We start from the raw sequence: 24,300 nt of genomic DNA, 5'->3' as shown, positions 1-24,300 counted from the left end.
AATATCCTTAAGTACAATAATCTAGGCAGTTAGTTCCTCCAATCGAGGCCTTAACTTCCCACTAACCACACAACAACCTATCGCGCATAATAAATAAGGCATGTAGTTCCTCCATCGAGGCTTTTAGGTTCAACTAAACAAATAACCAAACAAACATATTATATAATGCATTACCTCATTTCATGCTCAATCACGAGAGCTGGTCGCTCTACGCCCAAGTAATTAGTTTGACCCACCCTTCCGCAAAACCATATATAATCATCTATCTACATATACATCATTAACAAACATATTACCATAATTATATTAATTAAGGTTTTCTTTGCGTGTCCCTAAAATCACGTCGTATCTATGTCTTACCTAGTTTCCCCTACTACCAAATCGCTACCTAACCAACTAACATGTACATCCACATGCCTCCGCACATAATGAACCACTCCGTGCGTAACCACCGAAGCGGGATGCCGCGCACCGTAAATCCTCACACGGAAGCAATTATGTAAGTACTGCCACTATTCGGCATAAAATATTGCGCATCATCGTTCTATTTTGCGAACGGAATAATCAAGCCACTATTTGGCTACGCCAGGAGGGCCAATCACATGAGTTGTGGTAGTTAGGTTCTAGGATTTTCGTTATGTAATTTATTCAGGTGTCATACGTTAATGACTCATAAACATTCCACTATATCACGTGCAGGTCAATTACCTTATTGCACTAAGCCATAATATTTAGAAACATCTCAATTATATCTCATAACCAAATTTCATTCTTTCACGTGCCAATATATTATTGCACTACACCACACTCCCGTGGGCAAATATTTATCAATACTATGCTACCTCATAGTAGCATCTCACATATATAATAATGGAGCGTATATACATTTCTCAAAGATATTGCATTAATATAACTATCCCAGCATATTATATCATGTCACAATGTTTCAACGTATCGCATACATCTTTATTATAACGTATTAGGAATATAATGTCTCCTAACATCTCAATATCGTCACGTGTCAAAATATACAACATCAATGTCAAATCTTTCTTAGATAATGACAACCAAATATATACTAGCTTCCACAGCATTTTATTACTATATGTGTCCATATAATATACAACATAAAACGTAGCACAATTAAACAGTCAAAAGTCCACAATCAAAGCCCAATATATATATGCTTTACACACTACTCACGTCAAATCTAAATTAGATAATGACCAACCAAGTTATACAATATCGACAATATTTTATATAATCAAATATGTGAAAAACTGGAAAAGTCAACATTCCACAGTCAACGGTCAAAGTCAACGGTCAACAGTCAAAGTCAACGGTCAACAGTCAAAGGTCAACACATCATGGTCAAGGTCAAACTCAACATGTCATGGTCAAAGTCAAAGTCAACCATCAAAGTCAACGGTCGATTGTCAAAGTCAAATTGTCATCGTCAAAGTCAACATATCATGGTCAAAGTCAACATGTCATGGTCAAAGTCAAACTGTCGTTTCCATGTTCGACAGGTCCAGGGTCATAGCCATGGTTCATGGCTAAGGTCAATGTGCATGGCTCATGGGCTCATGGCCAAGGTCATGGTTCGGACCCAACTGGCCAAGCCGCCCAAACCTTAAAACCCGAAAGTCTAAAAGTCCACTTATTTATTCTACCTGACCCAATTGGATCTATTTTAAGTCCTAAGGACTGGTCCCAAGCTATATTAGAAACGGGCCCAAAAACTTATACTGAACTGGCCCAAAACATAATTGGAGAAGGCCCAAACAAAACTTAATTAAACCGATCCAAAATACAAATGGGTTCGCCCACAATTACAAAAATTAGAACCGCCCATAACAAGTTATCAACTAATAGGAAAAAGGGCCCAAACAAAAATAGAAATGAACTGCCCAATACTTTAGAACATAATCGGCCCAACCCTCTAAAAATAGAGTCCGCCCAACCAATTAAACTAGCTAAGCCCAAAGGCCCAAAGCCCAAATCGGTGAACAGTTCACCTTCTTCCTCAAGCGGTTCTCCACCACCACCAAATCCGCCACCACACCTTCTACACAACCACCCATTTAAACTATGCGGTTTTACTCCAAATGAAAACCCCACATCTTTAATGAAAGCTAAAACTCCATTCTTGTGATTAAAATCGTCAACCCAAAACTAGATCTAAACGTTTTCTTCACGCCATTAATGGCTTCTTTCAAGCTCAAATCGACAAATGTTTCCACCACTCTACAACACTCAATCAAACAACAACCAACACAACATTCAAAACACAACCCACAATTCAAACTACCAACAAAATCGACCAAAAACAGCCCCACCACCGATTCGGCCACCGCCATTACCGCCTCCAACCAAGCTTTGGCAGCCCCGACATCACGCACTACACAACCCAACAACACCCCGCCCAAACCTCAACAACCAACATCCAAACCAATCAACAAAAGTAAAAACGGTTTCGGAGCTCGTGCCGCCATTACCGACCTGTACGAAGCTCCAACAGTTTTGAACCGTCCCACCATTCAAACATAAATATCTACACCACCACAGTATGGTTTCAAAACCAAAATCAGGAGAGTTCAAATACCAAACGATTTATGTGGGCTGACGCCATTGATGCTCTGTCGAAGCTTCGACAGTTTAAGGCACAGTTCAACAGTGTTTTCTAAAGACAGTCTAAACACATTTTAACAACTACATAACTACCAGACAATTAACAATAACCGAATAAATGAACAGTAAATTCTAGTGAAAACATAGGACAATAAAACGGTTTCTGTATTCCGGTGAAATAGCAAAATAGCTACTCACCTGTATGAACAGCTCCTACGAATTTCTCCGAGTCCGAGCCGTCGCGCTCCACCCTCCATAAATCCAGCTTTCATCTCTGCCTCCATTTTTAATTATTTTATTATTTTTATGAACCCTATTTTCTAGAAAAATGTGTTTATATACTTGGGTCCGAAACCCAAGCCCAATACCGACTCGGGCCCAAAACCAGGCCCACGTATCCTGAGTCCAATCCGACGAATTTTTTAAATAAATAATTAATTTAATTAATTAATAAATAGATAAAAACGTATTTTAAAAATATGGGCGTTACAATCCCTCCACTTATGAGATTGAAAGTGTTATGGATACCTTTCCAAAAGAAAGAGGCATGCCCAGGAGGTTTCCAGACATCCCCTATCCAGTTTTTACTATATATACTAGCAAGAGTTTTTGTCCAAACAGATTCAGTATCTGTAGCAGCTTTCCAAGGGAGCTTGGCTAGCATTGCTACATTTATATCCCTCATCTTTCTAAACCCCAACCCTCCTTCAGGTTTAGTTTTACATAACTTGTCCCACCCAATGGTGAGGACACTTTTAGAATTTTCAACACCATGCCAAAAAAAATCTCTGCATGCTTTGTCTATTTTGTTGCAAGTAGACATGGGGAGCATATAGGTAGACATAGCATAGAGAGGAGTGACTTGTACCACAGATTGGATCAGGGTAGCCCTTCCAGCCTGTGAAAGGACCTTAGCCTTCCAACCTTTTATTTTCTTATAGATCTTATCAACTAAAAAGTCAAAATCCTCAGCCTTTTTTTTGGATAGCATGATAGGTATGCCCAAGTATTTGTCTTTTGGATCAAAAAGCCTCATATTCCAGAACTTCTTTAACTTTAGTTTATTGCGAAACTTGATGTTTCTGCTGAAAAACATGCTTGATTTATCAAAATTTATCAGCTGACCATAAGCAGCACAATAGTCTTGGAGAATATCTTTAAGATGACCCCCATTCTCAAGATGTCCTCTGGTGAACAGGATCAGGTCATCTGCATACAGAAGATGGGAGATGGGAGGAGAAGCCCTCCGGATCTTAATCTCATGGACTTTCTCCTCAGCCTCAGCTTTTGCAATCATCCTATAAAGGGCCTCAGACATGATGATAAAGAGATATGGTGATAGGGGATCACCCTGTCTGAGGCCTCTTTCAGGGATTATCTTATTAAGAGGACTCCCATTTAGAAGCACTTGAAAGGAAACAGTGGATATACACTGCTTAATCGATTCCTCCACTTCCGCTAAAACCCAAATTTATCAAAGATGTTGTCCACCAGGGACCACTCGACTCTATCATAGGCTTTTGCCATGTCCATCTTCAAAGCTACCCAGCCATGGTTCTTATCTTTCATGTTTTTCATGTGATGAAAGAGCTCACAAGCTAACCCAGTGTTATCTCCTATGTTTCTACATTTGATGAAAGCCCCTTGGAAGGGAGATATGATTTTATTTAGATGCTGCTTGAGCCTATTGGCAAGGATTTTTTAGATGACTTTATAACAAAAGTTGCAGAGACTAATAGGCCTAAATTGTGCCACAGTCTCCGGATTATTGATCTTAGGAATGAGAGCAATGTAGGTTTCATTAAAAGTAGGGTTCAGCTCCCCCTTATGGAAAAAATCCTTCACAAAAGCAACAATACTGCTCCCCACAATCTCCCAAGTGTTTTGATAGAAACACCCTTGGAACCCATCAGGCCCAGGAGCCTTCAGTCTTCCTATCTTATTAACAACTCTCCAAATATCCTCAGAAGATGGGATGGCAGTAAGCATCTCATTTTCCTTTTTCGTGATACAAGGAGTGAACATATTGAGAATGCTATCATTTTGATGGGGTTGATCAGACTTGAAGAGAGCTTGGAAATAGGAGTTGATGTTATCTCCCAATTCAGCTCTTCCCTTACTCCATCCCCCCCTGCAGCCTCTCAATACTGTTTTTTCTTCTTCTAAAAATGGTGGAGAGATGGAAAAACCTAGTGTTTTTTCCCCATCCTTCAACCAGTGAATAGTGGATTTCTGTTTCCAAAAACTTTCCTCCTTAACCAACCATTCAAGCAACTCAGATTTTAATCCTTTTGCTCTCTCATAGTTGGCTAGGGAGAAAAGTTTAGTCAAGACAGCTTCCAGCTCCTTGTTAACTTTTTTCAGATTTGTAAAGATGTTGCCAAACACCTTCTTATTCCATATAATAAGATGGAGTTAACCATTTGGGGGGAGGGGGTGTTGGTATAAGTGTATTTCGAAAAGTGCGCGACTACAACACATGACCCAGCACATAATTTTTTTACGAAATTATCTCTTATTGGCTGGATTCGAATGACGTGGCACAAAATAAAAAAATGAAATAACACCGTGAGAAAATTTTATCGAAAAAAAAAAGAAAAAAACTGCGAGACTCTTCTCTTCTCGTTTATCTCTCAAATTTCAAACCCAAAAATAACATGTAAGAAATAAAAAATTGAAATAATCTAAAAATAAAACCCAAAATTTCCACCCCAAAATCAAACCAAGCTAAGTTGACACCAAGCGAAACCCATCGCCCATTCGATGTTCCCCATCTTCAAAACGAGTCAAATGTGATAAAGATCAAGTCTTTGGACTCTCAAAGACGTGTCACCAGGTAAATTGATTTGTTGAGGTTTCATTTTTTAATTTGATCTAATTGATTGATTGATGTAGTGTCGACAAAGAACATCCTGTTTGTTGGCTAACTGTAAGAACCAGAGAAATAATAAGAACATCCCGTTAGTGAACAACATGTTGCGACATCCACTAGAGGAATTCACCAACTTGAACATGTATTTGAAGTTCTAAATTCGTTTGTTATCAATAAACCTTCGCATGTGGCAAAGTTTTTAATACAAACATATATGTAACTATTATTTTATTTTTTTGTTATTATACAGGGGACTTTTGAACATTTTTTCTTGAGGCCTCAACGACCTCATGGAATTGCAAGCATTGATCTCAATAATATGTTGCAGGTGATTATATTAGTATTCTACAGTAAAACTTGTTCACAGTATAAGTCTAGTTACGCCATGTTTTTTTTCGTCTTTCAATATTCATTGTTGTGACTTTATAATTAGCATTCACTTGAGTTAAAACCAGAAGAATCAAATTTTTTTTTTTGTTTGGTATGTGTTTTTTTCTATTACCGCAATTAAGGGTGGAATTCGAGCCGAGCGGCTTGGGCTCACTCGAGCTCGCTCGTTTAACTTTATGAGTCGAGCTCGAGCTCAAATTAAAGCTCGTGTAACAAATGAGCTTGATGAAGCTCGGCTCGTTTAGCTCAAATAGCATATTTGTAGTGTAAAATAACCGAGCCACTCGGGCTCAGCTCATTTAAGCTCGGCTCGAGCTCGCTCGTTTAACTATATGAGCCGAGCTCGAGCTCAATTTAAAGCTCGTGTAATTAACGAGCCGAGCTTGAGCATGGTAAAGCTCGGATCATTGATCTCAAATTCCACCCTTAACCGCAATAGCTAGTGTAATCTGGTGTATCTATGACGTTGATTCTATTATTTTCATGTGTAGGTGCGCTTTGTAAATGGCAGAAATAGCTTGGAATTTTGGCGAAAAAGACAGCCGACTTCGTCTTGGATCAAAATATAACATTTTGTTCATAGGTTTTTTTTTTTTTTGGTAAATGGCTGGAAAGGGCTAACTGCACTCATGACAATTTTTGTTTCATAGTTGATGTTGTCTGAGTATAATTTTTGTGAATAATGTGTGCTAAAAACGAGTCAGTTCCCCACACCAACTCCAATTCCAACAGCGTCAATTCTAGTTGCAGAGAGGGAATTCTTTGGACTTGCAATATCAGACTTTCCACTGACTACGTTAGATGTAACATTTCAATCCTACCTCACCGATAAAAAAAAATCCTGCCTCAATTGAAAAAAGAGAGCCAATATAACTTCAAAGAATCCGAAGAAGGAAGGAGCTGAATACATTGGAATTGTCTACATCATTGCATCAGTAATGAGTAATGATTGAATGCCAGTGCAGTAAATGAGTGTCCCATGTAAAGGATAACAGTATAACCATTAAAGTCACAAGGCTATGGACGATGGCATATATATGCAAGCTATCTTCAACAATTATTTTTCTAGTTTAAGTGTTTAACTAACCATGCAAAGGCAAAGTTTGTGAAAAAGAAACCCTCCAGAAGAAGAAATGAAGACTGCCCTATAAGACTGCTCATTTTTCCTACAATGTTAGTTTCCGACATTTCTCTGAGAAGTCAGAACTTAAGCCCAGCAGAAAACCACCATATTACACGTACTGTCCATTTCACACACCCCTGAACTCCTATACTCCTTGTGCTGAAATTGAATGTTTCAAGTATATATCCAAAGATAATGGATGAAAGTGGAAATCAGACTATAAGGAGTATAAGGGGATTCTTTTTGAAAGGCTGCCTTACTGCAAGTTTGAAAGGCCTCGTCTAAGGAGCAACTCCAATTCTTTGTGTTGTCAGAGTTGTAGAGAAACACAATGTGAATAATGTGTGCTAAAAATGAGTCAGTTCCCCACACCAACTCCAATTCCAACAGCGTCAGTTCTAGTTGCAAAGAGGGAATTCTCTGGACTTGTAGAGAAAACTTATTAATCAAATCAAATCGGAAACACAATGTGAATAATATGTGCTAAAAACGAGTTAAAGAATAGAAAGCTACAAACTATCTTAAGAGTTGCAAGAAACAACCAGGACAAGGAACTAAAAACAACGTATTCACATTAGAATTTAGAAACCATTAAGTGAAAACATAATCCCAAATATTATTAAGTGAAAACCATTAGTTGTGAACTGTTACAAAGATCAGAAATAGGTAACAGACAGAAATAGATCAACTTCTTTCTACTAGTCATATACAAAGATCAGACATAACTCAGCTTGCATAAGTATCATTAACTCTGACAGAACTTCTATCCCACACCGGAAGAATGTTGCAAAAGGCCCTTCTTTCCCACACTGGAACTTCATCTGAACTGGACGCCATTGAACCTTCAAACAAGTAAAAGATAGAGAGCAAGCTGAAAATAGCAACAACACCACTCCATTGATCTGAAAATGCTCCTAACTCATTGTGCTAGAAAGCTTCACCATTTTAAAGGGTCGAGAAATCCCATGAATCACAAACTTCTTCAACAACAGAATATCCGGTGCAGTAATCTGAACTCCATTGATACCAAGTACCCCCTTAGCATTATACTCCATTGATAGACAGACATAGAAACAAGTTCTCTGTACTCATATCTTTCAGGCAATATATGCAACCTCACTAGTCTCTCCAACATCGGTGAATGCGACTGAGGACATACTAAACCCTCCAGAGTTCTCTCTTACATCGAAGCCCATACTCTCCAACAAGCTTCAGTTCTGCATCCAAACACTCCTCATATGGAGGACGGGGCTTCTTAAAGATCTTCCCATCTGAAACCGAAGAAAAGCCAGTGGCCTTTGCAGTATGCACAAGTATTCTAGTAGGTTTTTGTCCTTTCTTCTTCCTATATAAGAAGAAACACATACATTGTCACTACATATTAAAATTTAATTCTGCTTGGGTAAAAAAAAATAACAAGGACTGCTTACATGCAACAACTAAAATTACAGATGTCTCTACATTTAGGACATTTCCATTCATTCAACAACACCACTTCTTCTGCTTCCTCTCCATATCTTTAAGACAAAATGTAAATAAATCGAAACAAATCTCACAACAAGGAAATGAAATTAAAAACAATGAAGTTGGAATCAAACCTATTCAAGCGACATTGTTGGCAATATTTGATACAACAAGACTTCTTATTATTTCTTTGGTTCTTACAGTTAGCCAACAAACGGGATGTTCTTTGTCGACACTACATCAACCAATCAATCAATTAGATCAAATTAAAAAACGAAACCTCAACAAATCAATTTACCTGGTGACATGTCTTTGAGAGTCCAAAGACTTGATCTTTATCACATTTGACTCGTTTTGAAGACGGGGAACATCGAATGGGAGATGGGTTTCGCTTGGTGTCAACTTAGCTGGGTTTGATTTTGGGTTGGGGTGGAAATTTTGGGTTTCATTTTTAAGTTATTTCAATTTTTGATTTCTTACATGTTATTTTTGGGTTTGAAATTTGAGAGATAAACGAGAAAAGAAGAGTCTCGCAATTTTTTTCTTTTTTTTTTTTATATAATTTTCTCGCGGTGTTATTTTTTTTTTTTTTTTTTGCCACGTCATTCGAATCCAGCCAATAAGAAATGATTTCGTAAAAAAAGTTCTGCGCTGGGTCATGTGTTGTAGTCGCGCCCTTTGGAAAAAGGTATAGCCCGTCAGTTTGTGACGGCTGTGTGTACGGTATTGGCTATCCGCATTTTTTATATTTTTTAGGTGTGGTTAAATTTTGAACCACTTTTTAAAGAATTTTATTCCCTTAATTTTTATTTTCCCGATAAAGGTGGGAATATATCCTAAAACTTTGGCCCAACTTCCTAAGTTTCTAGTGTCAGCTAGCTTAGTTGGTAAAATCTTCAAGTGATAATACCAAAGGTTTCTAGTTCAAACCTGCCAGCATTCAAAACCCGATTTGCCCCAAAAAAAAAAACTCAATCTTGACAGTTGGGCCACTGGAAACCTTTTAAATTGCATTTTAGAGTGCAAGCTGATCAAACTACAATTGATTATGTAAAAACTATTTTAGGATAAACTTGTTGTACCCCAAGTTACATTGACACGGATACGTGTGTTCTTATCCAACACAAATACGAAGTGTTTGACAAAGGAAAATATAAAAAATTAAGGTTTATCACATAAAATATGTCTGTGTGTCTCTCCTACACGAACACGTGGATATATATATCCGACATGAATTTTTTTTTCGATAATACCATTTCATTTCCATTAAGTTTCAAAATAGAAAAGATTACATCTTAAGAACGATGGTGGAGGCTCTATACCATTAAAAGTAGATGCACATTTGGCTAATGCATGAGCCTCTCCATTACCAGTTCTGTTAATCCAACAATATTTTACAGAAAAAGATTATTACAAATACTTATAATATTTCCTAAGATAGAATTATTAATCCATTTAATATAATTTGAACTGGTCTTCTTCAGAGAGTTGATAACTGATTGGTTGTCTCCTAGTAATATTGTATCTCCTGGAGAGATTTCCTTCAATAATTTGCAAGCCATTTCTGCTGTCAGGAATTCTGCTTGTTGTGATGTTCGAGCTTTAAACCTTGTGAATCCTGCACTTTGTATGTTGCCATCCTGATCCTTGCAAATAGCTCCAGCTGCTCCTTGACATTTAACATTGTTATATATAGCATCAAAGTAAACCTTGATCCAAGAATCAGTAAACTCATTAGGGAAATTGTCACACCCCGAATTTCGACAGAATTCGGAAAAACATTATTTGTTCCAGACTCTTCGATCTCCGAGGTGTGACGCACTCTCCACTTCCAAAAACCCATAAACAGCTTAAATATGCGGATAATTAAAAACCAATAAAAATTTTAACTTAAACAAAAGTCCGCTTCATTACAAAAATTAACAAATAAAAATGCAAATAACCTTATCTCAACTGAAAAACCTATATCACCTCAAAGGAAAACAAAGCCTATCTTGGAATGCGACGCTAACGCAAACCACAAGCAGCAACCAATCTTCTTCAACACTAAACCTGTCAAGACTTATCAACTATGTTCATTTAATGAACACACCCGATAAGCAAACATGCAAATCGGGTAAGCATTATAAAAATGCTGGTGTGAGTAGCTCAAAAATACAACATATACTTATATATATACATACACCATCCATAAGGCAGTTAGTTCCTCCACCGAGGCGCCTTAACTCCCAACAACTAATACAACATCCTTAAGTACAATAATTTAGGCAGGTAGTTCCTCCACTGAGGCGCCTTAACTTCCCACTAACCACACAACAAAATATACGCATAATAAATAAGGCATGTAGTTCCTCCATCGAGACGCCTTAGGTTCTAACTAAACAAATAACCAACATATTACCATAATTATATTATTTAAGGCTTTCTTTACGTGTCCCTAAAATCACGTCAGATCTATGTCTTACCTAGTTTCCCTGGCTACCACAATCGCTTCCCAACGCCCGAACATGTACATCCACATGCCTCCCCTTACATAATGAACCACTCCGTGTAACCACCCCCGAAATGATGCCGCGACACCGTAACCCTCACACGAAAACCATTATGTAAGTATCATCACTATTCGGCATAAAATATCGCTGCCTCGTTCTATTTTTATTAACGGAATAATCAAGCCACTATTCGGCTACGATTGCCCAACACATGGGTCAATCAACATCTCATATATATACACCCTACACAAAGGCCAATCATATCACATACGCCCACACAGGGCAAATCACATGAGTTGTGGTAGTCAGGTTCTAGGATTCTCGTTACGTAATTTATTCAGGTGTCATACATTGATGACTCATAATCATTCCACTATATCACGTGCAGGTCAATTACCTTATTGCACTAAGCCACAATATTTAGAAATATCTCAATTATATCTCATAACCACTTTCATTTTTTCACGTGCCAATATATTATTGCACTACGCCACAATCCCATGGGAAATAACCACAAATACTCTACTAGCATCTCACAGATAAAATAATGGAATGTCTATACATTTATTTCTCCAAAACTATTGCATTTAATATATATATACAAACATATGATATAATGTCACAATATCAACGTCAAATCTTAATTAGATAATGACCACCAAATTTGTACAAGCTTTCACAGCATTTTAGCATTTAATTTGTCCATACAATTTACAACATAAAATGTAACACAATTAAACAGTCCACAGTCTACAATCAAAGTCCGTATATAATTTAATACTCATAAAAACATACATATCAAATTCTTATTACCAGAATTCCCCTCTAGTTACGTGCCAATATTTATATGCTTTACACACTACTTACGTCAAATCTTAATTAGATAATGACAAACAAGGTTATACAATGTTCGACAATATTTTATTACTAGTACATTTGTCCATATTCTTAAATATGTGAAAAACTGGAAAAAGTCAACATTCCACAGTCAACGGTCAACGGTCAAAGTCAACGATCAAAGTCTGTCATTGTCAAAGTCAACATATCATGGTCGAAGTCAAACTGTCATTTTTATGTTCAACAGGTTCATGGTCATAGCCATGGTTCATGGCTAAGGTCAAAGGTGCATGGTTTATGGGCTCATGGCTAAGGTCATGGTTCGGACCCAACTGGCCAAGCCCAAAACTTAGAACCCGGCCCCAAAAGTCTACGCTGGCCTAGTGAATCAATCTGACCCACTTTAAAACATATGGACCAAGCCCAAAACAAAAACAGAAAAACAGGTCCAAAGAAAGCTAATTGATTCACCCAAGCTAATGTAAAATGAAACTTAAACCGCCCAAAACCTTAATTGGTTCGCCCACAAACCACTAAAATGAAACCGGCCCCATAACAAACTAAACTAATTTTGGGCCCAAAGACTAAACTGAAAATGGCCCAACACTTAATCAAAACCGCCCAACACACTAATGAAACCGCCCAAGAAATCTAGTTAGTTTTTGGCCCATCTAACTTAATCTAAACCGCCCAAAACAAAACCAAAATAGCCACCCCAAAGAAACAACCTAAGTTACGCCCAAGCCCAATTATGAGGAATGTGTCGCCTTCTTCATCCTTCTTCCTCACAAAGACCTCCACCACCAGCCACCATCACGGGCCACCACTAGCCCTCCAAACTAATGGAAAATAGTTTGGTTTTGAACCCCAAGACAAACCCAACCTTCCAATACCAACAACACCCGATTTCCCCTCTCTCACCAAAGACCAACAAATCAATTTCGACCACCACCGCTCCTCTCTGCAGCCGCCACCACTCCAAACCCAACCGAAAATACCCCAAAACAAAACCCCTACCGCTTTTAGGTTAACACCAAAACTCGATTCATAACTCTAACACTCCTTCATCAAACCGGATCTATACCTCGCCCTCCAAGAATGCCTGTTCCAATCCTCCACCCGCACCCATTAACCCCTTCAACAACTTCCAACAACACCCCACCCAAACCTCAACAACCAACATCAAAACAATCAACAAAAATAAAACGATTTCGAGCTCATACTACGCCATTAACGCCCCGTTCGAAGCTCCAAAGATATTCAAAACCAACGTTTCAATTAATTACGTAAATGTAACTATACTAACATCTAACCAAATTCAATAATTCCACCGGATGCGAAAAAAATAACGAAATACAAAAACTGAGCGAGAAATGTCAAAAGCTTTTTGTGAAATAGAATAAAAATGTATCTACTCACATGTATCGCGAACAATAAATATAGGATAAAACCATGCGAGAACCAATCCCAAGCTAGCTCGCACAATCCCTCCTAGTCCGAATTGTCGCGCTCCACGCTCTAGCAAACGAGTTTCTATCTCTGCCTCCATTTTTACTATTTTATTTTTCTTAGAACCCTATTATCCAGAACAATACGAATATATATTTGGGTTTGAAACCCAAGCCCAACGCAGACTCGGGCCCAGAAATCAAGCCCGCGTATCCCAAATCCAATCCAAATCAAATTTTATATAAATAATTAAATTAATTAATTAATAAATAGATAAATACGTATTTTAAATACGGGCGTTACAGAAATCAGGAGCATGTACAATCTCTCTATTTTCTGTCTTGAAAGCTTCCACATTAATGTTCCAAGTGGAATAAGTATTCCTCCATATAGTAGACATTGAACTCGGCACATGCTCAAATCTGATACCATTCCTATGTTTCCAGATTTCATGAAGCAAAACTATACAGTAAAGACCTCTTTGCTGCAAATCTTCATACTCATCAGTTAGCCATTCCAAAAAGTTCAATATATTGCTTACTTTCAGAATAATTATGAGCTTCTATTCTGACAGCAACAGTTGATGCAAACCATACTTTCTTAATCCATTCACACTCAAAGAATAAGTGATAATCAGTTTCAAGAGCTTTATAACATAAACAACAAGTTCTATATCCTTTAAAGGCTTTGGATGATATTTTTTCACAAGAAGAAAGATAATGGAAGTAAAGTTTCCAAATGAAAAGCTGAATACTAGCTTCTACTTTAAGGTTCCAGATTGTTTTGACTACTTTAGCATTGAAGGATGAAGATTGGGCTGTGAAAGAGTCTCTATAGATGTTGTGGTAGGCTGACTTAACAGTGAAAATACCATTCCTATATCCTAGCCAAATGAGGTTATCAGATACAACATTAGGTCTAATGTGTATAAGACTAATGAGATTTTTTATGTGAATTGGAAACAACTCTCCAATCCTATTCAAATTCCAAGTACTAGACTCTGGAAGGGTGATGTGGTTCACAGTGAGAGAATGAAGGTTGGGATCTTGGTTTTTGAAATCTTCAAGTGTAAAGGGACAGCCATTAATAGTGATCCAAGGATCATTATATAGAGAAACCTTTTTGCCATCACTTACAGCCCATATAGAGTAATCAGTGACAACCTTAAGATTCTTACATAAACCCCTCCAAAAATAAGAACACTCTGAGGACAGATTCTTCACATCTTTAAGCTTCCACCATTTAAAATATTTGGATTTAAAAAAAGATGCCCATAGAGACTCTTGGTTCTGCAACAATTTCCAGCTGAGTTTAGCAAGCATTGCTGAGTTCATAAATCTTGCCTTTCTAAAGCCCACTCCACCTAGGGCTTTTGGGGTGCACAACTTATCCCAATTAGCTGTATGGAAAGCTTTCTCGTCTTTAACACCATTCCACCAAAAGTTCCCCGCCAACTGATCAAGTTTATCACAGATTTTCATAGGAATATGATAAGTACTCATAGTGTAAACTGGTATGGATTGAGCCACAGTTTTCACCAAGACACCTCTGCTAGCTTGTGATAAGACTTTGGCTTTCCAGCCAGTTATCGTTTTTTACACCTTATCAGTCAAAAACTCAAAATTTTCACTCCTCTTGCTAGTCAGAACTATAGGCACTCCCAAGTATTTTTCATTTTCCCTGAAGTCCTTCACATTCCAAAGCTGCTTTAAAAATCTTTGATGATCATGATGCACATTAGAGCTGAAATATGCACTTGACTTCTCCCAGTTTACTGCCTGACCTGATGTTTCACAATATTCTACTATAATTTGTCTCATCCTTTCAGATTCTTCTAGAGTTGCCTTGCATAAGATTAGTAAATCATCTACATAGAGAAGATGAGTGATGGGGATAGCCCCTCTCTTGACTTTAATCCCATGAATATTTCCCAAACTCTCCTCTTGAATAAAAAGCCTAGACAAGGCTTCAGATGCAATAATGAAGAGGTAGGGTGACATGGGGTCACCTTGTCTCAAACCTCTGAAAGGGAAAACTTTCTTCAAAGGGGAACCATTTAAAAGAACATTATATGACACTGTTGAGATGCACTGATTAATCAGTCTTCTACTCCTACTTGAGAATCCCAACCTCTCTAGGACTTGATCTATGAAGCACCATTCCAGCCTATCAAAGGCTTTAGCCATATCTAATTTCACAACCATCCAACCCTGCTTTTTTTCTTCATTTTCTTCATGTTATGAAAGATTTCACTTGCCATGGAAGTATTATCACCAATTGCCCTTCCTTTGATGCAAGCAGCCTGATGGGGAGAGATGATTTTGTGTAGAAGAGGTTTTAATCTACACACAATGATTTTTGAGATGATTTTATAAATGAAATTGCTTAGACTAATGGGTCTAAACTTTGACATATGCTCAGGATTGGTAATTTTTGGAATGAGAGTAATGAATGTTTCATTGAGGGTGAGGGGTAACATTCCAAAGATGAAGAAGCTATGAATTGCTTCAATAACAGATCGAGAGATAATGGACCAGTATTGCTTGAAGAAAACACCCTGAAAACCATCTGGTCCAGGTGCTTTCAGACTACCTAGCTTTTTAAATATGGCGTGTCCATGTAGCATAGGTTCCCATATACTTAAGTTGTGCGTGTAACTTATCAGACCTAATACCTATATGATCATGAAACCATTTCCTTCAAATTATTTTTTGGTTAAAACTATCTACTTGTCGAGGGTTGAGTATATTGAGTAAACACTAGCATTTTTTATGATATTCTCTTTCTGCTCCATCCACTCTGTTAATTGATTTCGTTAGTTATCTGTCCCTGAAGTTAATTGTGTTGTGTATTTCAGTGGCCGATATGTCTGATGTTGATCTTGGGAGTGCAGATTTCTCTATGGCCAATACAACAAAGGTAATTTTGACTAGTTTAGCATGACTACTTTAGGTTACTCCATGTTATTTTCTATTACATTCGATTTGTGCTAATTTTTAATTATCATAGCTCTTTATGATTGTACAAAATTTTGAGTAGTAGCTAATTATTTATTCTCAGTGGATATATGAAAAAAAAACTGGTCTTCATCTTCCACTACTTTCCTCGACCTCTCAAATTTTTTCTTGACATATACTAAAGTTTCCAAGGTATTCAACTTAGTTCTGCCCAGTCTATTTTGTTGGATGATTACCTGAGTGGCCTGAAATGCGGAGAATATCACTGAGAATATCACTGTGGGGATATAATTGCATCGATGCTTTAGTCTTTAAACCTTGTTACAGACATATGGATATTGGTGACGTGTCATTTTTAAAGAACCCAATTTTGCCCATATTAATATCTCGATTGTGGCCTAGAAGGTTGACCAATTTGCTAATGTGCACTGACGGTTAAGAACTGCACACCACTTTTTCCTGACACAGGCGTTTGATCTTTCATCTCTACTGCTCGGCTCCTTTACTCCATTTCTTGTTAACAAATATGATATCTGTGAGAAAGTAGACCATGCCATTAGGATATTTCTCCTATCTTCTTAGAATAGAAGTTGTGAACTTATGTTCTTCACTTGTCAACTAAATTAGAGTTTGAGGTCGTAGCTATGTCATAAGAACCCTTAACTTTTCTTGATTGTCACCTATTTTCATCCCATACCTTCTCTTATTCCTCCAGTACATTCTTTGGATGGATGACCAGTTTGTTCGCCTCTTTTGTGACTGGATGAGTTGTACGCATTCTTTAATATATTGCTTTTCTGGGATATACTATGGAGCACTCCATGAGAATATTTGAAGTTGCGTCTTGGCCTGGGATAGCCAATAATTCCTGAACCCTTTTATGAAGGCTATTTCTAGTAGCTATCATTGTATCAAATACATTCCCGCACCTTGTTGAGCTTGTACCACATTGACAGGACATTGGTCTGAGCCTCTCCTTGATAGTAGGTAAATGTATACATACAGTACATATTGAACGAATGCTCTTTCACTCAAAATGAATCTTGTTTTTCATTTCTTGTTAATCATTTATTTCTTACAAGTATTTATACTACAAAACAGAATCAGTTACTTTAACAGAAAACCTATGTACAAAATTTCTATCATTTGTTAAAAATTTTATGAATCGCCTTTGATCAAGATTGTCTTCCTCTTTTTAAATGTTGAGCCATTGATGTATAATCATTTACATGTCTAATAGCCCCCTTCAAGTTGAAGGGAGAGGGTCGAACTGAGAGCTTGGACAATAAGAATTGAAACCTTTGTACTGACAGGCCTTTGGTAAATATATTAGCGAATTGATCTTTAGTGCAGAGATATTACACATCAAGTAGTTTGCTTGTGACTAACTCTCTAATGTAGTGGTAGTCTATCTCAACATGCTTAGTCCTGGCATGAAATACAGGATCGTTGGCAAGTGAGATAGTACTGATGTTGTCACAGAATACCAAAGGACATTTGGGCAGTGGAACATGAAGATCTTTTAGTAGAATACATACCCAATATAGTTCTGCTGCTGTGTGAGCTAGTGCCTTGTATTCTGCTTCAGTTGAAGACCTGGCTACATGTTTCTTTGCTGACCATGATAAAGGATTAGAACCTAAAAAAATACAAAATCCATTGATTGATCTCCTATCCATAGGACACCCAACCGAATCTGCATCACAATACGTTGTTACAGATAAAGAACCTTTGATGAACCAAATTCCATGAGTTAGACTTCCCTTTAAATATCTCAGTATTCTCTTAGCTGCAACTAAATGAGGAGCTCTTGGTTTGTGCATAAACTGACATACCATGTTAATTGCGAAGGAAATGTCAAGCCTAGTACAAGTAAGATATTGTAAGCCACCTACAATGGATCTATAAGCTGTCGGATCATCAAGTAATTCTTCAGTGTGAGCATCTAGTTTGCATGAAGTTGAAATTGGAGTAGAGCAGGGTTTAGCATTGACCACGTTAGCTTTTGTAAGAAGATCAAAAGTATACTTTGATTGACACAGAAAAATACCAGTTGAGTTTCTGTGAGCTTCAAGTCCCAAAAAGTAATGTATAGCACCTAGATCCTTCATAGCAAATCTGGAACTGAGTTGTTGAATGATCTTTGTACATTGTGTGGTAGAGTTCCCAGTGATAAGAATGTCATTGACATACACTAGGACATAAGTAATAAAAGAGACATCCTTCTTTATGAAAAGAGAGTGATCTGCTTCAGAAGTGACAAATCCAAAGCACAATAAAGCTTGATAGAGTTCTTCATACCAAGCTCGAGGTGCTTGGTATGACACATAGATGGACTTGAGTAACTTACACGTGTAGGTTTCTGTGGATCAATAAAACCCTGAGGCTGTGACATATACACTGTTTCTTTGAGATGTCCATGCAAAAATGCATTTGACACATCAAGTTGCTTGATTTCCCAGTTGAAGTTTACTGCAAGAGATAAAATGAGCTTGATTGTTGCAGACTTTGCGACTGGACTGAAAGTCTCATGATAATCTAATATACTTAATTGATGATACCCCTTTGCCACTAACCTAGCCTTGTGTTTGTCTAGAGATCCATCAGACTTTTGTTTCAGCTTGAACAGCCACTTGTGATCTACAATATTGAACTCTGAAGAGTATGGCACAAGTTGCCAAGTACCATTTTTAATTAGAGCATTAAATTCACTGGCCATAGCTTGTCTCCAATTAGGATCTTTCACTGCTTGAGTGTAACATGTTGGAGTAGTGGAAATAGAAGCAAGAGATGTTTGCAAGGCTTGGGGAAGAGGATGATTAGTAGAAATGAGTGATTTGGGTTTGAATATACCATGTTTAGATCTTGTTGTCATAGAATGACTGGACTCTGAAGTAACAATGGGTGAACTTGAAGTTTTGTTTGATAAAGATGATGATTGCTTGTTAGAATTTTCAGAGATGTTCTGAGGTGAATTAAGAATGATAGGAAGAATTTCTTCAAAAATACTTGTGTTACAAAATTCAGAAGAAATGAAAGACTGAAGAGAGGTGGAGTATGCAGGAGATATTTTGAAACGAAATTCAGCCTCATTGAAGACAGCATGTCTTGATACATATATTCTTCCTGTAACTTCATCTAGACACTTGTACCCCTTGTGTTGTAGGTTGTATCCTATAAAAATGCAAGGTTTGGATCTGAGTTCAAGTTTGTTGGATGTGTATGGTCGAAGCCAAGGGTAACACCTACAACCAAAAGCTTTGAGAGTATGGTAATTTGGTAAAATATTGTATAACTTTTCCCAAGGAGACACATGATGTAATGAAGTGGAAGGTAATATGTTTATGAGATAGATTGTTGTGGCAAAAAGTTCAGTCCAATATTTGGAAGGTAAATAAGACTGAGAAGTGAGTGTTTTGGCCATGTCTAGAATATGTCTGTCTCCTTTCTACAATCCCATTCTGTTCAGGGGTATGAAGGCAAGAGAATTGATGTTTAATTCCACACTTGGATAAAAATGTTTCAAAATGTGTACTGATGAACTCTCCTCCAACATCTGTTCTAATACACTCGATTTTCTGATGTAAACTATTTTCTACCAAAGATTTGAATGATTGAAATACCATGTCAAATTCAGACTTGTGTGACAGCGGAAATATCTAACAATACTTTGAAACATCATCAACAATACTTGCATAAAATCTGAAGCCAGTATGAGAATACACAGGTGATGGACCCCAAAGGTCTATATGAAGCAATTGTAAAGGACTTCCAGACTTACATATAGACAAAGAAAATGATAGTTTTGTGCTTTTGCCTAAAGCACAGTCCTCACAAAAAGAACAAACTGAAGAACCTTTGACATCAACATTCTTATTTTGAATGAGTTTATGTAAAACTGCATGAGCAGGATGACCTAATCGTTTATGCCAGGTTGCTGCAAAAACCTTTAATGCAGAAAGGGCAGTGAGAATGCAAGCAGAGGATGAATGACTTGATAAACTAGATGTGAGATGGAGAGGATACAGACCATTCTCAGTTGGTCCTTGGAAAAGCATCCTCCCTGTGGCAATGTCCTTTACATAGCAACCAGTAGGAGAGAAAATCAGTATACAATGATTGTCAGACACAAACTTGTGTACACTTAAGAGATTATGTGTAATGGATGGCACATGTAAAACATTCATTTTAAATGTATGACTGGAATTGAAAGGTTTTAAGTAAGTGGAACCAGTGTGTTGTATAGACAAACCTTGACCATTGCCCACTAGAATTTTGTCAGAACCTTTTCTAGTTTGAGTGAAATGAGAGATTGGATAAGTCTGATGTGAGGTGATTAGTTTCTCCAGTGTCAGCATACCATAGAGAATCCCTTGAATTGTATCCTGAAGATCCAGTATTGTTGTTGAAGTTGCCATTGTTGTTGTTGTTAGAGCTTATAGAACTATCAGAGGTAAATTCACTCATGTTAGCTAGCATTGCTAACTTTGCTGGTGGAATCCTCCCAACATATGAATGATTCATACGATTGTGACAATCAATAACAACATGTCCAAATTTCCCACAAATCTAACACTGAGTCCCAGAGTGAGTGTTGCTATTCTTGGTGTAGTTTGAACAAGTGCTGCCATAGTTACTGTTGTGATTAGAATTGGAGCTTGAGGCATTGTTGTTGCCTGCTTGATAACTGTTGTATGATCCTCTACCTCTATAATTTCCTCTGTTGTTACCTCTGTAATTATTATAACTCCCTCTTCCTCTGTTGTTATAGTTCCCTCTGATAGACTGAGTTCCAGCATAAAATGCTTGATTTACTTGATCTGAATTCACTTGTCCGTGTCCTTGTTCCATGTTCAGTTCCTCACTTAATGCCAGATTATGAAAGTGTTTTTCGACAGTCCCATTTGCGTAAGCCTATCTGGACTTTCATACCTTGCCTCATTGCTGCTTGGGTTGTCCATATCACCTAATACATGCACCATGTTGGCTCTAAAGAAATATTTCTCACCCAATAAAAGAAGTTGCCACCCTCGTAAATATTTCTTATGCAAGTTGTGCAGTTAAATTGGAAATTGTACGCTAGTCAGTCCTAGATTAATCGGAATTAACGAGGCAATTTTTTAGAATAATATATATTAAATATAATTAATATTGAAGAACAGGCATGGTGATGACAAATAGAAACCAAGAGGTACATAACATATAGCCTAGTCGAAAACTCGAAAGATTAACTTCACCAAGTTAGACCAAGTTATATTAGTCAGGTAATTGGTGATTTTTGGAGCCCCATTTGTTTGAGGGGAGTAATTAGTAATAGACTAATAGTTATTGGCTTAGTGCCGACTAGCAATTACGCGGAGAGAAATCGCCGATTTTACTGCACAGCGCACTAGTGGACAATGAGGTAATGATTTCATCAGAAAATAACCTCATCTTTTGGGGTTCTCCAGGGGGGTCTGTAATTTTCTTTGAACAATTTGCAAAAGAAGACTTGCGGAATCGTGCAGATACTATGGACCTATTTTGCTAACCTGAAATTCAGAGAGATTTTTGTGTTTGTGAGAGCATGTAGAAAGAGAGGCAGTTGTAAGCTAATTATCTCGTCTTTTATAATTAAGTGAAAGAAAGGAGACAATTAAGTTCAGTTTCTCCAAAGAGAAATAGAGATTGAGGTTGAACTTAGGGTGCGTTTGTTTACCAGGAATCGGACTTGAGGAGTGGAATTAACTGGAATTCTTGGTGGACCATTCACTTTTGGCCTATTTGGAGACATAGAATCCAATAGAATTGGATTCTAAACGGACTCCAATTCCTTTTATTAAGTCTTTGACAGACCCTGTTAATCCAAAGGAATCCTAGACTATGGGAATCGGTTTTTTATTTCTAATCCGAAAATGGGGAAATAAACTAAAAATTGGAGTCTGTTAGAGGATTCTATACGGCAACCAAACGCATTAATTGAAGTAGGAATTGAATTCCGATGAATTCTGAACATTTGCCAAATACACATTTTGTAAGTTGGAATCAAATTCTATTCTAATAGATTCCATTCCAATGGTTTCCTACTCCATTCTATTCTTAATTAGTTTCCAGTCTCAGTTGCCAAACACACTCTTAGATAAGAGAATGCAATGTGGAGAAACCAATGAGGGTCATATAGCTGATGATTGTTTTCCTGCATATAACTTTAACATTTGGTCTACACCTCTTTGTTAGCTATTATAATCCAACTAAATAAAGCTCTTTGGAGAATTTTGTTGCCAACCTCTGGAAAAGAATGCAATTTGAGTGAAACTGGTAGGTGATGATCGATATGATAAATCAAGGGTCGCGGTATGGACACCCTACTTTATGGAATTGGCACCATTTTGATCAATTCAAAGGTAGTAGCACTTTTCTATTAATCACCTAAAAAACACTCACGGTAAGAAGTTGTCGCGAGATCGCACAATCCACGACATCGGATTGTCGCTAGATTCTATATCCCACGGAAGGTGGTTGTCGTAGGTCATTTTTTCTTTAAATTTTTTTTTAATAGCCACCGTAAAAAAAGTTAATTGCCGTGAGATGGTTGTGTTCACTAAAATGGAGTATTTGCTTGTGTTAATTATCAAAACTCTTCTTCATTAATTTGATCACAAGTTTTTCTTATAGCATATGAAAATATTTGCCGCGAGATAGCAAAATTATGCCTCGATTGTACATTTTGTTTGTCATGGTTTTGGTGTTGTTCTTGGAGTGTATAAAGAAGCTTTAAAGAAAAAAAATGAGGTATCCATATGTCGTGTGTTCAATACACAAAATTTGAAGTGAAACAAAAAAGGAAAAACACAAAAAACAATGTTCCGCGGCAACTGCCTGCCGTGGGATATGGGATCTCGCAGCAACCCGATGTCGTGGATTGTGCGATTTCTCTGCAACTGCCTGCCGTGAGATATGGGATCTCGCGGCAATCCAATGCCGTAAAACTATGGGCATGTGGGGTGTAAAAGGACATATAAAGAATAACCATTATCGTTTTACTTTTTGCCAAAGGGGTGACAATCCCATAAAGTGGGATGCCAATACCGCGCCTCTAAATCATAGTTAGTTTAGTACTTAAGTTGGACCTTTTTAAGTTACTTGCAATTCTTTTTATAAATGTTATTTCCTACTGGCTACTGTGCTCTTAGTTAGTGAATTTCAAAAGAAAAAGACATTTGTAGCATATTAATATGCCGTGTTCTGGAAATTGAAATGTTGAATTTAATATTGTATGTGCGAAAAGCACCGCAAGTGTGCAATTTTTTTTGATATTCTTCAACCATTTTGTTTCCCTTATAATGGTGGTGAGCTGTTCTACAAGCCTAAAAACTATGTTCTATTGTTCTATATACCTTTTGTAATTATATTTAAGAAAATTTTCGTTCTGAACATATATGGTTTTGTTGGCATTTGTAGTGCGTTTAGGATAATGGTGAGGAGCGTTAATGCCTTGCAGTTGGAGAACCGTAACTTGATGCAGTCCTATTTCCTGCCCTGCATTATGGATGAATCCAATTGACTCCAATTTGATTGTTGCCTGTTTTTGACTTACGTATTTTTTTTTGTAAAAGTGGAGATCGCTTTTTCTTCATTCGATATTTTAAGAATTAAGATTGCATGAAAGTTCAAAACGTCGATATCCTTAATATGTTATAAGCAATATTATACCAACATTATAAGGGCATCTCAGATGAAGGGTGTAGAGTTGCACCTCCACATAGGTTCTATAGGTGACTGATTTTTCATCTTCTTTTACACTTTATATTGTTTAGCATATATAAAATTCACACTAGGTAGTTTCCAATTGAATTTTTTTACAAATTTGGAAATTTAAAACACGGATGTCACTCCATTTGACATAAAATTAGAATTGAAGACGAATATCACTTGGAGTGATGTTAGAGCTTATTTATAATTATTATAAATTACTATTTTAAACTTGTGCATCATTTGTTTCTAGTGACATCCGAGTTTATTTTAAATTGGTGCGTTACTCTACTAGACGCCCAAATCTTTTACCAGTTTGTATATGGGTGGAGAATTCTCCACGTTCACAGATTG

At 37.2% G+C, this 24,300-nt stretch overlaps 1 protein-coding gene and 3 long non-coding RNA genes across 6 annotated transcripts; 2 read left to right on the top strand and 2 right to left on the bottom strand.

Annotated features, from left to right (window-relative positions):
• The first annotated feature begins 5,202 nt into the window (after positions 1-5,202).
• Positions 5,203-6,610, top strand: LOC147479971 (uncharacterized). The gene is made up of 3 exons (XR_015204808.1): positions 5,203-5,467; positions 5,754-5,831; positions 6,385-6,610. It is a non-coding gene; the product is annotated as an uncharacterized LOC147479971 (long non-coding RNA).
• Positions 6,611-7,607: 997 nt separating this feature from the next.
• Positions 7,608-9,420, bottom strand: LOC147479970 (uncharacterized). Its single transcript, XM_086578531.1, has 5 exons — positions 9,411-9,420; positions 8,779-8,882; positions 8,615-8,715; positions 8,447-8,533; positions 7,608-8,361 (listed from the first exon to the last, which is right to left on the bottom strand). The coding sequence occupies exons 1-5, from the start codon at positions 9,418-9,420 to the stop codon at positions 8,175-8,177; spliced, it is 489 nt and encodes a 162-aa protein (XP_086434657.1). The 3' UTR covers positions 7,608-8,174.
• A 322-nt stretch (positions 9,421-9,742) lies between these two features.
• On the bottom strand, positions 9,743-13,364 carry LOC147479969 (uncharacterized). The gene is made up of 3 exons (XR_015203470.1): positions 13,229-13,364; positions 10,452-10,549; positions 9,743-10,143 (listed from the first exon to the last, which is right to left on the bottom strand). It is a non-coding gene; the product is annotated as an uncharacterized LOC147479969 (long non-coding RNA).
• A 1,331-nt stretch (positions 13,365-14,695) lies between these two features.
• Positions 14,696-24,037, top strand: LOC147479968 (uncharacterized). 3 transcript variants are annotated; one of them, XR_015206331.1, is made up of 4 exons: positions 14,696-15,592; positions 15,680-15,835; positions 16,116-16,177; positions 23,656-24,037. It is a non-coding gene; the product is annotated as an uncharacterized LOC147479968 (long non-coding RNA). The 3 variants fall into 3 exon arrangements; XR_015206329.1 differs by lacking the exon at positions 15,680-15,835 and having other exon boundaries at positions 14,705-15,592; XR_015206332.1 differs by lacking the exons at positions 14,696-15,592; positions 15,680-15,835 and adding an exon at positions 15,888-16,010.
• The last annotated feature ends 263 nt before the right edge of the window (positions 24,038-24,300 follow it).

The sequence above is a fragment of the Coptis chinensis genome, chromosome 8, assembly GCF_015680905.1.
Source record: "Coptis chinensis isolate HL-2020 chromosome 8, ASM1568090v1, whole genome shotgun sequence".
Classification (NCBI taxonomy): domain Eukaryota; kingdom Viridiplantae; phylum Streptophyta; class Magnoliopsida; order Ranunculales; family Ranunculaceae; genus Coptis; species Coptis chinensis.
This window is presented reverse-complemented; position numbering and strand designations above follow the sequence as displayed.

What these genes read in the sequence shown, in the direction of transcription:
- LOC147479970 (XM_086578531.1), bottom strand. An exon ending in CAACAATGTCGCTTGAATAG is followed by an intron (nt 8,534 to 8,614) that starts GTTTGATTCCAA and finishes TTTGTCTTAAAG; the next exon opens with ATATGGAGAGGAAGCAGAAG. An exon ending in TGTAATTTTAGTTGTTGCAT is followed by an intron (nt 8,362 to 8,446) that starts GTAAGCAGTCCT and finishes CTTCTTATATAG; the next exon opens with GAAGAAGAAAGGACAAAAAC.